General features: G+C 46.9%; 2 protein-coding genes across 2 annotated transcripts; both read left to right on the forward strand.

Moving 5' to 3' along the window:
* Positions 1-2367: 2367 nt before the first annotated feature.
* Positions 2368-3573, forward strand: T265_02310 (hypothetical protein; the record flags this gene model as incomplete). Its single annotated transcript, XM_009166524.1, has 1 exon — positions 2368-3573. The coding sequence occupies one exon, from the start codon at positions 2368-2370 to the stop codon at positions 3571-3573; it is 1206 nt and encodes a 401-aa protein (XP_009164788.1).
* A 4330-nt stretch (positions 3574-7903) lies between these two features.
* On the forward strand, positions 7904-12414 carry T265_12972 (hypothetical protein; the record flags this gene model as incomplete). Its single annotated transcript, XM_009166586.1, has 2 exons — positions 7904-8170; positions 11483-12414. 2 exons carry the CDS (start codon positions 7910-7912, stop codon positions 12128-12130), a joined length of 909 nt encoding a protein of 302 aa, XP_009164850.1.
* Between the last annotated feature and the right edge of the window lie 1793 nt (positions 12415-14207).

The raw sequence follows: 14207 nt of genomic DNA on the forward strand, positions 1-14207 counted from the left end.
TGGCAAAATGTGAAAGGAGCTATGCTAGCGGCGTTCAGTTGTGCCCGCCCGACTTCTCCAATTCGATCACAGGACCACTGGATGTCATCGAGGTCGTTATCCGTGATTGATGCCAGGAAAGCCATACCAGCAGGCAACGAGTACGACGGCGCACACAAATTTCTCGAACGCCAAATAGTGAAGAGTCTAAGGAAAGACCGAGAGCTCTGGTGGACATCGAAAGCTTGGGAGATGGAGAAGGTTTTTGCCACGGGAAACATCCGTGCACTTTATCAACTGATACGATCGACTGGCCCTAGGAAAGCAACGGTCAGCGAAACGATAAGTGAAACAGATGGCTCATTAAATCACTCGCAAAAACGTCGACTGGCGAGATGGACAGAACACTTCGAAGAGCAGTTTAGCTGGCCTCCTGCAACACAGCCGGTGGGGATAATGCATACGGGCGAATGGAATGTAAACCTTGATCGCCCTTCGGAAGACGAAATAAGGTATGAAATAGCCGTACTGAAACGTGAGAAGGCACCAGGACCGGACGGTCTGTATCTAGCCCTCTTCAAAGAAGGCGGAAAATCCCTGGTGACCCACCTGACAAAGCTTTTTGGTGCTATATGGGACGAAGAGAAAGTGCCTGCAGAATGGGGCATGTCGACAGTTATCCATATCTTCAGAAAGGGTACGCGGACGCCGTGTGAAAACCACGGTGGCATCAGCCTGTTAGCTGTGGCATCGAAGGCGCTCTCTGGCCTTATTCTTCGAAGGTTGACTGAACACAGAGAGAGGCAGATCCGTGAAAACCAAGCTGGGTTCCGTACTGCAAGAAATTGCGTCGATCATATCTTCACCCTCCGAGAGATTCTGGAACAGCGACACTGCTTCCAGCAACCAACAATGGTTGTTTTTCTTGATCTGAAAGCTGCCTTTGACACTGTGGACCGCCAAGCACTATGTCAGTGTCTGTGGAGCAAAGGTGTCCCCCATAAATTATTGACCCTCATTAAGTCGCTGTACGCCAACTCTCGTAGCCATGTAAAGGTCTACGAGAAGCTCTCTCCTGAGTTCACTGCATCCAGTGGTGTCCGACAGGGCTGTCCTCTTTCACCTTTCCTCTTCAACTTCGTCATTGACACGATCATGGAAGACTCACTACCAGCCTCTAATGCCTGTGGGGTCGAAGTGCTCCCTGGGTCTCCGCTCACAGATATCGAGTACGCGGACTACATAGCTCTTCTGGGATCTGATCCCGTGGTAATGCAAACAATATTAAATAATCTAAATAATTCTGCCTCGCGGTTCGGCATCCGCTTTGACGACCGATGTCTTCGGAGCATTGCCCGAATCTGGTGGGAACACCGGATCAGCAATTCTGAAGTACGTCGGATGGTATTTGGGAGAAATAACCCACCCTCGATAGATGAACTGATCATGCTGCATAGGTTCCGCTTGTTTGGCCACGTGTTGCGTATGCCAGTCGATCGACTTCCTCGAAGGGCTCTTTTCGCACAACCACGTGACGGGTGGAAACGAGCCAGAGGCGATCAAACAATGACTTGACAGCGAAGTATGAAAGCGATTACCAGCAAGCTCAGATGCGCTGGTCACTGCCGTCTTCCTGGATGGGGACCCCGAGACGGGCCACATCAATGGCTAGAGAAATTGTCAGACATGGCCCAGTCGCGCCCTCAATGGCGCTCGTGCATCAAAGCTATTGCCTTCACTGCATAGCTCCTTTTCCAATCCCATTCCCCCCACTTGACAGCCCACTGACAGTGCTGGATTTATGCACCAATTTATCAGCTCCCTCCTGCAACGCGCAGCTACCTACCCTTCCCCCAAACCATCGGTGAACGAAACTGCGGCAGCTACAACCACTGTACGACGAGTACACGGTTATTACAGCTGACAATGATGATGATGATTACCATTGTGGGAACACGTTCGCTTCTTCAGATGCAATGATTCCTTCGCGTCCAGCGCGTGTCGGTGGAGGAGTCTAAACATGGTCGCCTCGTATGTCAGGTGTCCGGGGTTCAAACCTCAACAAGGCCAAGGATATGCGCTACTGGTGAGCTCTAATGAAAACAAGACTTGAGTCCTGCTTTGATGTGAGCTCACCAGAATAGCTGTGATGGGGAAGAGGAAGTATTGTTCGAATAAGTGCGAATCCCAAAAATCCTACAACTACCTACAGCTAATCTACAGAAGGTGATCCCTCTCAGAACCATGTCTACTCTGCCAACTATGCGCCTTTTCGTCGATCTGTGATGAAACTGGACTTGAAAGCAGTACGACGGGGTTTTGTGACGATTCTTCCCTCGCGTTATTTTATTTATTGGCGTTACATCATTTCCTTTTTCTTTTCAGACCATGTCCTTTAAATCCAAGCACCACATAGAAGTGAGCTCTGTCGCACTGGTGGATTTGAAAGCCGAAATTTCGCGAAGACAGATTGAAGTCAAACAGAATGCTCAAAAGCTCCCTGAAGGTTGTAGCGTGCTCAAAACCAGTTCAATCGGTACTTCTGCGGGGAAGCAAACAATATGGCGAAAACGGAAGGAAGCCCCAAGTCTAGTTAACACTGGTGCTTCAACTGTATCGTCTGACAATCCGGAAGACACAGCGGAGTTGGAGCGCAGTAGGCGGGCTCTAGAAGCAAAAGCTAAGTTGTATGAAGCTCTTAAACAGGCAGCTCGTTCCGGAACAATGAGCTATTCGAAAAAACGACTCAGCTCTGAAGATGAAGATTTGCTAGTTGACTTCGAGCAGAAGGTGATTGAGGAATCTCGAATTTGTCGATCTCCGTCTCCTGCCCGTTCCGTAGGTAGCAACAGCTCGGAAGAACCAGACGAATGTGACACTGCATATCGAGCCACGAATAGCGATGAAGAATGGGTTGAATACACGGATGATCGAGGGATAAAGCGGATGTGTATGCGAAAAGACCAGGAACCGCCGTTGCGTCCAGATGGACCGCTGACCTATGCGCATTTGCGTGAGGGGGAGATTCGTGAGCATGGTGTTGGGTTCTATGCCTTCTCGAAGGATGCTGAGCAACGGGAAGCGGAAATAGCACGTCTACGTGAGCTCCATCGGGCGACAGAGGAGGGACGTGCACGCGCTGAGGCTATTCGAGCTAAAAGAGATGCCCGAATGGGTCAAAGGCTAGCACGTTTAAGAGCACGGAAGGGTTTGCCGGATGTTGCGACTGCTGCCGCTCAGTGTCTTGCCGAAGTTAGCGCTCCACCTACACCGTTACCTTTAAGTTCGGATGCTCAGTCTGATATACGCCTTAGCAGTGAAGATCTTGACGTTGCATCCATGCTTCGACGACTGCGTGATGAAGCGGAGCGTCGTGCTTCCCTTAATAATCCTGTTGTCCCCGAGCCAGTTCAAGACACTCCGGCAAACAAAGAACATCCGACAAACTTGGCCGACATTGTGGCTGCAAGAAGCAGTCACGTGGCTGGATCACGGGAATGGGATCGTGGGAAGTCCATGATTTCAGCACAACGATATATCCAAGAAGAACGTGTAAAACGACTTCCAGAATTCGCCCCACCGTCTTTCTATTAACTCTGCTTCAGACGTTGTATCATATTCCTGCATATAAATTTTCGTTTTGCTTTATTTGAGATTTTTATTGTCAGTTCATTGTGAATTCTTCCGTTCATGTTTGAGAAACTCCTTGGAAGCGTAGCTATGACTGGGAATCTGGGACTTTCCTTGGGGTATTTCTTATGTCTCAAACCTCACAGTGATACGATCTGAAGTTTGGCGCTCTATTCAGTTGGTGGTCACAGCATTCTTATGAAGATCAAAACAACTGTGTTGCAGTTTTAATGAAAAAGCGCATGTTCCCTGGGTTCTCCTCGTTTCCTAAGTTCAAGACAGGGTTTATCCGTAGAAGCATCGGCATGCACAAATGACAGGGAAATGGCTCGTATCTGTTCTTTTCCGATACAGTGTGTGCACTGTATTCCGAAGTGAGGGTTGTTGGCTGTTTTGGAGACATTTGTGTGATCGATCGGTGTGATTAAAGGCCAGCTGGCAGGACCACTTCGTGCTTGAAGCACGAAGTGCTACCTTCTCTTTTGGTTAAGCCACCAGATATGTCCCTCGCTTCTGCTCCAGTAGCTTTGTCAGCGGCCATGTAATTCCTCAAACAGAGGATCCACTTAACTACCCACTGTTTTTTTATCTGATATCCGTCACCATGAATTTCGACTCAATTACGGTATTCAAACCGTGTCGAACGTTTCAAAAACTTCCTTCAATGGAAGCGGAGAAGTCACAAATGCAGTTAATCACAATCTTTAAGCCCCAATATCCATGAGCTCCAAATATTGCACCAGTGGAGAGTGGAGCCTTAAATACTCTGAAGCAGGTGAACAATACAGCAACTTGAAGAATAATGAATAAAGGTAGGGTCACTGTTGTACTAAGAGTGGCTGTATACAGAAGATCAGGCCACATCTGGCTGAAGAAGCTTATCGGCAAATGAAGTAGGAAAATCACGTTTACATTGAATGAAAGTAAAGTTGAAGTTGGTGGGTATTGGTGATCCGTGCTGAGCTACTTAGAGCAAAGTAAGTGGTATCTGGTGTACCCTAAAAGTTCAATCCAACCACGGCTTCGTGGCCTACCAAAAATTCACAAAACAGATGTTCCCGTGAGACCGATAGTAGACGGGATAAATTCCTCCCCCATGCGTTCGTAGGTGTTCCAAAACTCAGCGAAGATCGAGAATTCGTGCGACTGTACCAACAAAGTAGTGGGTCTCTTGTAAAACCAGGCGTCATTCTTATGAGTTTCGGTGTGAGCTCGTTAAACACAAATGTTCCGAAAGTCTAGCAGTTACCATTAGCAGATACTACACTTTCAGAATGGACATATTACGCTAGATAAAGTTGTGGAGAGCACAAACGCATACTTGAGTCTCACTTCTGACTTTGTGGTTTACACCAGGGGTTTCTAATATCCCCGGTTCTGACTAACATTTATGGACAGTTTCGAACAGAAAGTCCCAGTCTGACTGGATGTTGGTCCATTCGCCGAGCTTGGTAGTTAGATTGCAAACGTTTCACCTTCAGTCGAGTTGACGTCGTCAGTGACAGGCTTGAGGGGGTAAATTTTTCCCTTTCTGCATGTGCTCATGTAGTTTCTGACCTCTGCCTCTCGACTTCCCCTGTCTAGGCTTGGGCAGCATTCCAGTCTTCATGCCTCCTTCGTGTGGCATGGCACCGTAAGGGTGCTATAACTGAATGAATGATGATGATGATGAGTTTCTGAAACAGCATCTGAAAGCCCTAACGCGATTGTTCGGTCCCGAGGTGGTCTTCTCGTCTTAGCCGGATTCCCGTACCCATCGGAAATGTTTCGGCGTCATGTAAAGAACACTTATCGTGGATAAATGAGACAAGCTCAGTTACCTGAATAAACTGAATCACCCCCCACAGCACATTGTCTTAAACTGTATGATACATGCGGTTGGTAGGAAGTTAAAAACAACAGGGCACCTTAAACTAGCCGACACTCGTGATTTTGAACTATTTTTTCACCAGTGGTTGAAGTTCGAACGTACTGACCAAAAGGTCCGTAGTGCGACATGGATCAGTGGTTAGAGCACCAATTTACTGGCCGGAAGGTCCGTGGTTCGAACCCGACCTCTACCTCTCGACTTCCCCTGTCTAGGCTTTGGCAACCTGGCAGTATCCCAACCCTCGTGGTCCCCTCTAGCGACATGGCTGTTGAGTACCGAAAGGGTGCTACAGCTGAACGGTTTTTTTCTCTAAATCTCGACTACTCCTGTCTAAACACGGACAGCCTGGTATTATCCCAGCCTTCCGGTAGCATGACAGCTATGCTCTGAAAGGTTGTTACTACTGAACGACTGTAATTATTACTAAATTTGTATTCGTTAGTATTGCCCCACCAATGTCTCTCCGAGTAAGAGCCTTGTGTCCAGAAGTAGTTGACTGGACAATGGCCCAAACCGAAGTAAACAACATACTTCGAGGTGGTGGAGGTCACCAACCATCCCAGTTGGAAGAGATTATAAGATGTATAGCTGGCGTGTGTATGCAGTACGGCCTTGGGTCAGTCAAGCTGACACGTGGTGGTGTGGATTTATCGACAAATAGGAGTCGTCAGCAAGAATGGACTACGGCCTTGGATCAGTCAAGCAGACACGTGATGGTGTGGATTTATCGACAAATAGGAGTCGTCAGCAAGAATGGACTAGACCCGAAGTGCATAGTCAAAACCAACCAAAATTCCAAGTATTCTCACCTCCACCGCGACCAAATTGTCGCAGAACTTGGAAACTCACACAACCAACGAAATTTACCGGTGACATTCAAGAGGCACCATCAAATAAAGCGCAATAAGTCGAAAAATCAGTTATCTAGACCCGAATAAAATGATTAGTAATCCCCCTATGGGCCGTATGTCTTGGACACCCACATTAACTGACACTCCCCAGTGGTCTGATGTGCTAATCGGAAGAAATCTTGCTGGTTAGTTCTTTGGCGGTCCTAAAATTCGGCCAACCTGTAAACGTACTCATTTGATCTGACGAACTATTTCTGTAAATAGTAGAATTTAATTGTTTCCTCTACACCAAACTAACGTGCTCCGCTCCATGTCGCGACGGTTCACATCTTCACTATCTTTCTTGTCAATCAATAAGCGTTGTTTAGGCTCTGTCTGGGTCAGAAACCCTAATTAGTCTACCGGTTGAATAGAGTGCCTTCTTCCCCGATGACGAGACACTCGTGAGGAAGTTTCTACGGTACTTCGTTTTCCGATGCAAGGTCCTCTCGAGTGAACGTATGTGCTACAACCGAGGCGTATATAGTTTTGTTTTTCAACCGGTCTGTTCAGTCCCTGATTGGAAACTTCTCTCGCTGTTTCAGTTACAGGTGTTAGAGCGTGAATTTGCTGACCGACCTCTACATCTCGGTTGCTCTTTTCTAGGCATGAGAAACTTGGTAGTATTTCAGCCCTCGTGGTTCATTTGGATGGCATAGAAGCTAGATACCTGTAGGGTGTTAAAACTGAACCATCGGTTTCACTGGCCAAACCAAACAGTTGATGCTATAAGCTCTACTGCCGGACTAGCCGATTAATTGGGTGTGGAATGCTCGCACAACATTGTTCATCGGGATACACAACAAGCGGGTGGGTAAGAAAGTCGGCACGTGGGATGGATTGTCCTCTATTTACTTTCGACCCTTCTCCGTTGCTCAACCATTTGATATACCACCAGGGGGTGCCCACCGACTGCGTAGATGATCTTGCTGTCTTAGACTGGATCCCAGTCAAATTTAAATCGCTTCAGATGGTTTAGATGACTTTGGTGGTATTCGGATGTACATTTTTAACTTGAAATGCAGAATAATCGAGAATTGCTTAGATTCCGATAGTTTGAATACCGCCCAGCTGGTTAATGTAGATATTTTCCAGCTGTAACACTTTTCCGGTACATCCGAAGGAAGCACCAGAGTTGAGAAGCTGCCAAGTTTCTCAAGCCTAGACAAGAGCCGTCGTGGAGCAGAAGTTGCGCTCGAATCATGGACCTTCTGGTCGGTAAATTCGTGTCCTGAGTCGTCTAGAGCCCAGCCATATTCCAGTTCGAAATCGTTCAGCTGTAGCACCCTTTCGGTGCCTAACTATCATACCACCCTAAGATTGCACAAGGGCTGGGATACTGCCAGGTTGCCCAAGCCTAGACAGAGGAAGTCGAGAGGCAGAGGTCGGGTTCGAACCACGAACCTTCCGGTCAGTAAATTCGCGCTCTAACCACTTGGGCGATCTCGCCCCCACTGTACCACTTGCGCACATGCTCTCTGTTCCGCATAGCTATTCACAGTTTCAACAATGCTTTTCATTTCATTTCATCTCCTACAAGATGGAGCCGCTCAGTACGACTACATCAACGGACTCGATGTACCAGTTGCGCTTGGTTACTATGGCGCCGGCAAGTAACACCGGAACGGCAACTTGCAGCTTCCAACAGCGTCAATCCAGTGTATTCGATGCGCTAGCCGACTTGGAGGCTGCACACAATCGAGTCACTGAAGCTACTAAAGAAGAGCGTCTAGAGCTTAGCAAAACAACCTGGCGCCACGTAGTGACCGCACCTGAGGACCTTGTGGCCGAGAAAGAACGCGTGAGACTATATTGTTAACCTTGTTGGAAACGACTCCATGATGATATTATGTATGATAATTTGTTCGGATTGATTATTTCCTCCGTCCATTTCGTTTTTTTCTCAACGACACTTTAAGAAAGCCTTGCCTAGCTGTAACACTGTGCTGATGGACCAACGAGTCATAAGAATATGTTTAAGCAAGGAGATTCCCACTCAAGGTGAACACTCATTGTCATCATCATCGACAGCATGACATCATTGGTCAACGCCGATGCTTCACTGCCGTACAACCACTATTTATTTGAAAGCCTTATTAAAAAAGGACGCACGAGAGCTGGGACGCTCCCAGGTTGCCCAAGCCTAGACAGGGGGAAGTTGAGAGGCAGAGGTCGGGTTCAAACGACGGACCCTCCGTCAGTATATTCGCGCTCTAACCACTTGGTCCATCTCGCCCCAGACATTCACTCAGGCAATCTGGATAGAAACTGACAACAAGAACGCCACTGACATCGGTTGGTAGCTATATCTTGTAGTGTCTCCAACCAGGCGCAGTGAGGGTCACGCGATCCCCTTCCTGGAAGGCGAGTAGCACCTACGGCACCCAAGCGTTTCGTGACCTCCATACTCGTCTGCCAAGTCAAGGGTTGGCTACCCCTCTGCTTACACCACTCTGAATTGGGCATGGAAAACAACACTCTCTTCGGCAAACGATGGTTCGCATTAGTAACACATGTCCCAACCAACGCAGCTTCTGGTGCTGGGCACATTCTTCGATGGAAGTACCCGTTGCACAACCGAAAACGCGCTTTCCAACTGCCCCGTTACGGATTCGCTGACACTGACCCACACGAGCTATGGTTCTGAGACAACGGTTATCGAGCACCTAAGACGTCTCAGTTCCGCTGCTCGAATAGGCCAAGTCTCACAGCCATACAACGAAAAACAACCCGTACTGTAGCTTGATACACACTGCAGAGAAGGGACACCAGCAACGGTGCGTTCCGTCTGACCTGCATTGTCCCAGCTGTCCATATGTTACGACTGGAACGAGTGTTGCAACTTGCGTCTACAGTTGTTGAACCCCTCTGGTCGCCCTACATAGACTACCAATGCAGTGTATCAGCATTGAAGGCTTTTGGTTGAGAACCTCAGTAGTCTCACTTTGGGGTGTGAAACCTCATTTGCTATTGTTAGTCAAAGGCGAGTATTACTGCTGACGTTGATGATGATAATACGTACCAAGGAGTTTAGAGCAAATACATTCATTTCCTGTAGGAAACTAATCACAAGGTTTTTTCCATAAAGGAAACTACTCACAAGATGGCTGAAAACTCTTCGACAGCCCACGACCGGTTTCGCCCTTCCAGTTCGGGCTCATCAGGTAGGTGCAGTTTTCTGTCGACCTGATGTTCTATTCTACTTGAAATTGTACTGTCACTCACATGGTTGCTGGAAACAGCTCATGACCAGGTTTCGCCCACCGAAAGCCTCAAATTGGGATATAATCCACTGACATTTTTCCGATAACCGCACACTTTTGTTGCAATGATAATTCAAACTACCATGCCCGCTTATTCGCCCATCAAATGTGCGAAACTGATCGCCCTTCGCGTGTGTTGAATCCTTGTGGAAATTGTTTCTGCATTTTATTTGTCTGTTTCCACAGAAGCGCTCGTTTTTATCATTCGTGCCTACTGAAGAGCGACTGTAACCTCAGTTTTGTTCCCTCAGTACTTTTCACAGTGGCTGAGCGATACAAAGCCGTTCGACAACGAATCATTTGGTATTTGACATCATCCCTCTATAAACCGTACTGTTTCTTTACAAGCTGGTTTCTTTGTCCGTGAAGCAGTGAAGCAGTCTCCCCCAGAGGACATTTACTCAGTGTGTTTGACTTGTTCAGGTTCCATGAGAGAAACTACTCATAAGGTTGCCGGAAACTCCTCGGCAGCCCGTGACCGATTTCCCCCTTCGTGGGGCTTATCAGCTGGACGCAGTCCCAGAATTTCCGTCATTGCTGTGTTCTACTTGAACCCAACTACGCTTCCCAATAACGCACTGATGATGTCACCTTGATTGGTGATGAAACGTTTGCAATCAAATTGCCCAGCTCAGCGAACAAGCCAACGACCATTGTTCAACTGAATATGCTTCACAAAGTCCGCTTAAGCCGAAATAAACGTCACCTAATAAATTCACTTATTTCGGGTACTAAAATGCTGTGCCACAGAAGATAAATGCCGATAGACGATGTCGTTCCCGTCATTCTTTCCATTCCATGTTTACCCATTTTGTCGAATCGTATCTGAGGGCAACTGCTCGGAAATCTCATGGTATTTCCTTGTGTTTCATTTAAAAAAATAATTAAGCTACCACGTAGGTGAAAGATTTTAATTTTTTTCGTGTACCGCCGCGGTTATCCTCGATAATCCCGACAGTAACCTCAGTTTTTTGACAGGAAGCTAGAAATGACCTAACATTAGGCAAGAGTATCCTGGCGGCTGCGCGTACTTTGAGTTCCACCCGAGAGGTTTAGTATTCTCAAAGATACTCTGATTCGATATAAACTCACGTTAAAATTTTGAGCTCGAAATGGCTCACTTACTGATCGTGGTTCGAACCTGACCTCTGTAGCTCAACTTCTCCTGTCTAGGATCGAGCGACTTGACTCAGTTATTGTGCTTCCTCCGGGAGGCACCTAAAGGGACCTACAGCTGGACCATTTTTTTAAAAAAATTTCGACGAGTTATCATCTAGAGAATGCTAGGAAGTTCAGTCATGAAAGGTGAACACGATAACCTATGGCGTAAAGAAATACTAACATGTTTAAAATATTTCATGTGTCGGAATGGAATCGCCTACTTTTTAGAAGACCTGTACAGTCTGATTCGATTGTTCATAAAAGAATATTTTGCTGAAAGAAATTGGAAATTCCAGCCACGCGGATTAACCTCATTCGTCAAAGAAGTAACTGTGTCGTCGTGCCGTTGACTACCAACCGTTGCTTTTCGCGCTCTCCAGTTCTAGCCAGCCTTCTTTCCTTTGATACTGGCGTTTTTTGTGACCAATCACTTTTTCCGATACACTGCTCTTTCCGCTAATGAAGACCTCCGTTTAGCAACTCCCTCTCTAGTGCGAGCCGTGTATGCCGTGTATGTATGTAGGCTGTTCATAACTGCATAGAACGACCACCTTACTAATATCAGTGAATTCTCTCGATCGTGTTGGGATGGTCAGAGAGCGCTAGCATTCTACCACCTTTTCCGTTTATTTATAATTGTTCAAAGGTTCACGAATATGCCTTCTTCTTGTTGTTTGGTTTCCGTTTAGCGCAAAGCCGATTCCCCACACGGAGTTCGGAAACAAACGAGGCAAGTGTTTCGGAGACCCAACGCTCCGCCTCCACCAAGCCGTCGTTCACAAAACCGCACCTACAATCCCAAGCGTTGGGACCCCTCAAAATGGACACACTATAGTCTAGCAGATGTAGATGAAGACGGATCGGTGGAGAATGCGTCTGGGGATCCAAACTTTGCAATTGCATCCGCATTCCTGGCTGAACTGAGGGATCGTAATGCCGACCAGGAAATCGCTGAACTCCCAAATGACCCTCGACACCATCGTATACTGTTTCGTCCTACCCGTGGGACTAAACGCCAGCGATGTGAAGCTGATAAGGATGTTAGCAGCAGTGGCCCAACACCCATTGCAGAACAGGAATGTAAAGATGAAGACAGCGTTGCTTCCGATGTTGACCGACTTGATCCCGCACCTGGTGCTCAGACTTCCTCGAATGCTGTCTTCTTTCAACGCCGGCGACAACGCCAGCTTCGCTCCCGTACTCCCGAAAACCCAGACAGTCCTCCAAGTTCCTGGGATGTTCAATTGTTGACGGAAGAATCATCCAGTCCACACCAATCCAGTTCATCCGAAGAAGATATTGAGCACGATGGTGTGATGGACCACCACCTTGCCTAGCAACAACGCTGTCTTATTTCTTACAACATGCTTTAAACATGTTTATACGCCATGATTTTTATTCTGCTTTCGTGGCACTGTGCATTCAACTCTCAAATACACAGTAAAACACCTTAAAAAATTAAACAAGGAGTCGCAAATGTCATTAATAGTGGATCCCAGTTCCAGAGGCTTTTTCTAGTAATCCGTCTTGCGCAACACAGGACACAACCCGGGTTTCCAGGACATCTTTTGGATAGGTCTAGGTTGAAAATTTTCAGTGAATCTTTCGTCTTGTAACCGAGGCTAATCTGTGCTGAAAAGCCGAGAAGCACTGTACATCTGTTTCATCCTTTTTCGGAAATCTTGAACAGTGCGAATCCCACTAAACTCCGGGAAACTGTGGAAACATCACAAACGAGAGATTCAGCTGGGTTGCAGTGGAGTCTCTCGAAAAACCAAATTAGTTTGCAAATGAGTATATATTCGCCAATTTCGTGCAATTTGGTTCCGAGTAGAACATATGGTTGACGGAAACTCGGGGACTACCTGATGAGCCCCAAGAGGGCGAAACTGGTCGTGCACTGTCGATGAATTTTCAGCAGCCTTATGAGTAGTACATTACAAATAAACTTCGGATAGTTCTGATCCGGACTGATAGTTTTTAGCGCTTGACCGTTCGGCCACGAGCAACTGATCAGCAGTGTGATTGATTCGTACAAGATTTAGTCCAACGATGGATTGGCTGTGTTAAGGTGCACAGACAATCGCCAACTCACTTGTCCCTCTCAGTCCGCATGGTGCCTACAGGAACGAAGTGTGTAGAGTAGATAGCTTACAATTGGAGCGATCTCGATGACATTTTGTTTGCATAGTCAGGAGTCATCAGTATTGAGTATTGATTTGATGCCTGATGCCCAGACTAGCTCTGGGCCGTTGAGCTCTGAATGACGGGAAGACATCACGGATGCATCGGGTGTCCATCGGGAAAAGAACTCTGGCACGAGTACTGATTATTGTACACAAACTTCGCACTACTCATAAGTTTTGAGTAGTAAACTATTGCTTGACTGCATAGTTTCACGTCCACGGACAAAAACCGAAATCGCGGGAAAATGGTGATGTGCACAAATTCTCTGATAGTTTATGGAGACAGGTCGCCCAGATAGCAAAAATATAGTGAAGCTTCCAACTTGATCGTGTATTTCGGCCGTTCGTTCATATTTTTTGTAGGATGCTGGTAGTGCGCAAACATAAGGGGGTGTTATTCCGAAAACCACTTTCAATGTATAGACAGTGCCGCGGATATTCCTGAGCACTCATGCCTGTCTCACATTGGCACTCCAAAAACCGAGTTTCCTGAACTCCAAGCCCACTAAAGTTTTATTGATCGGCTAATCATCTGTATATCATTCAATGGCGCTTACTTTATTCGGGGTTGAATTTCTCAGGGAGGCATGGTTTAGCCTCAGGTATGTCTTGATTGCTAAAGTTTTATTGATCGGCTAATCACCTGCATATCATTCAATGGCGCTTACTTTATTCAGGGTTGATATTTCTCAGGGAAGCATGGTTTAGCCTCAGGTATGTCTTGATTCGCTGGTAACCACGACTTAAGATAAGCACCAAGGTCCGAGGGTCGCGTCATTCAGTTGTTGCCCGATTGCTTCGCTCATCAGATGACACGAGGATCAAGAATTTCGCCATCAACCCTGTCTCTGGAGAAGCAAGGTCCCTCTGCTGCCATGGCATTCGCGGGATGGGTAGTTCGGATTCTCACCTGCGGAACGTCTGTCCGAACAACTATGGTCAGTACTGGAAGGGCAATAGATACTGTGATAGCGTTGCCTTACAGGACCGTCAAATACTGTGTCGCCAGAGCGTGTTTTTAGTTGTACTAGCTAGAGCGATGGATTACTCATTTTGTTATTGTCTCTGAACACTAAAAACCAGCCATTCGCTTCTCAAGTGACTCTAATAAAGTTCAAAGCAAAACTGTGTTTGACTGGCATAGACGCCGTGGACACAGCAAGAGCGATTAGTTATGTAGGTTGCTATGACCGCTCGGTAACAAAATGTAATGGGAGGTCAATATTCC

The sequence above is a fragment of the Opisthorchis viverrini genome, assembly GCF_000715545.1.
Source record: "Opisthorchis viverrini unplaced genomic scaffold opera_v5_28, whole genome shotgun sequence".
Classification (NCBI taxonomy): domain Eukaryota; kingdom Metazoa; phylum Platyhelminthes; class Trematoda; order Opisthorchiida; family Opisthorchiidae; genus Opisthorchis; species Opisthorchis viverrini.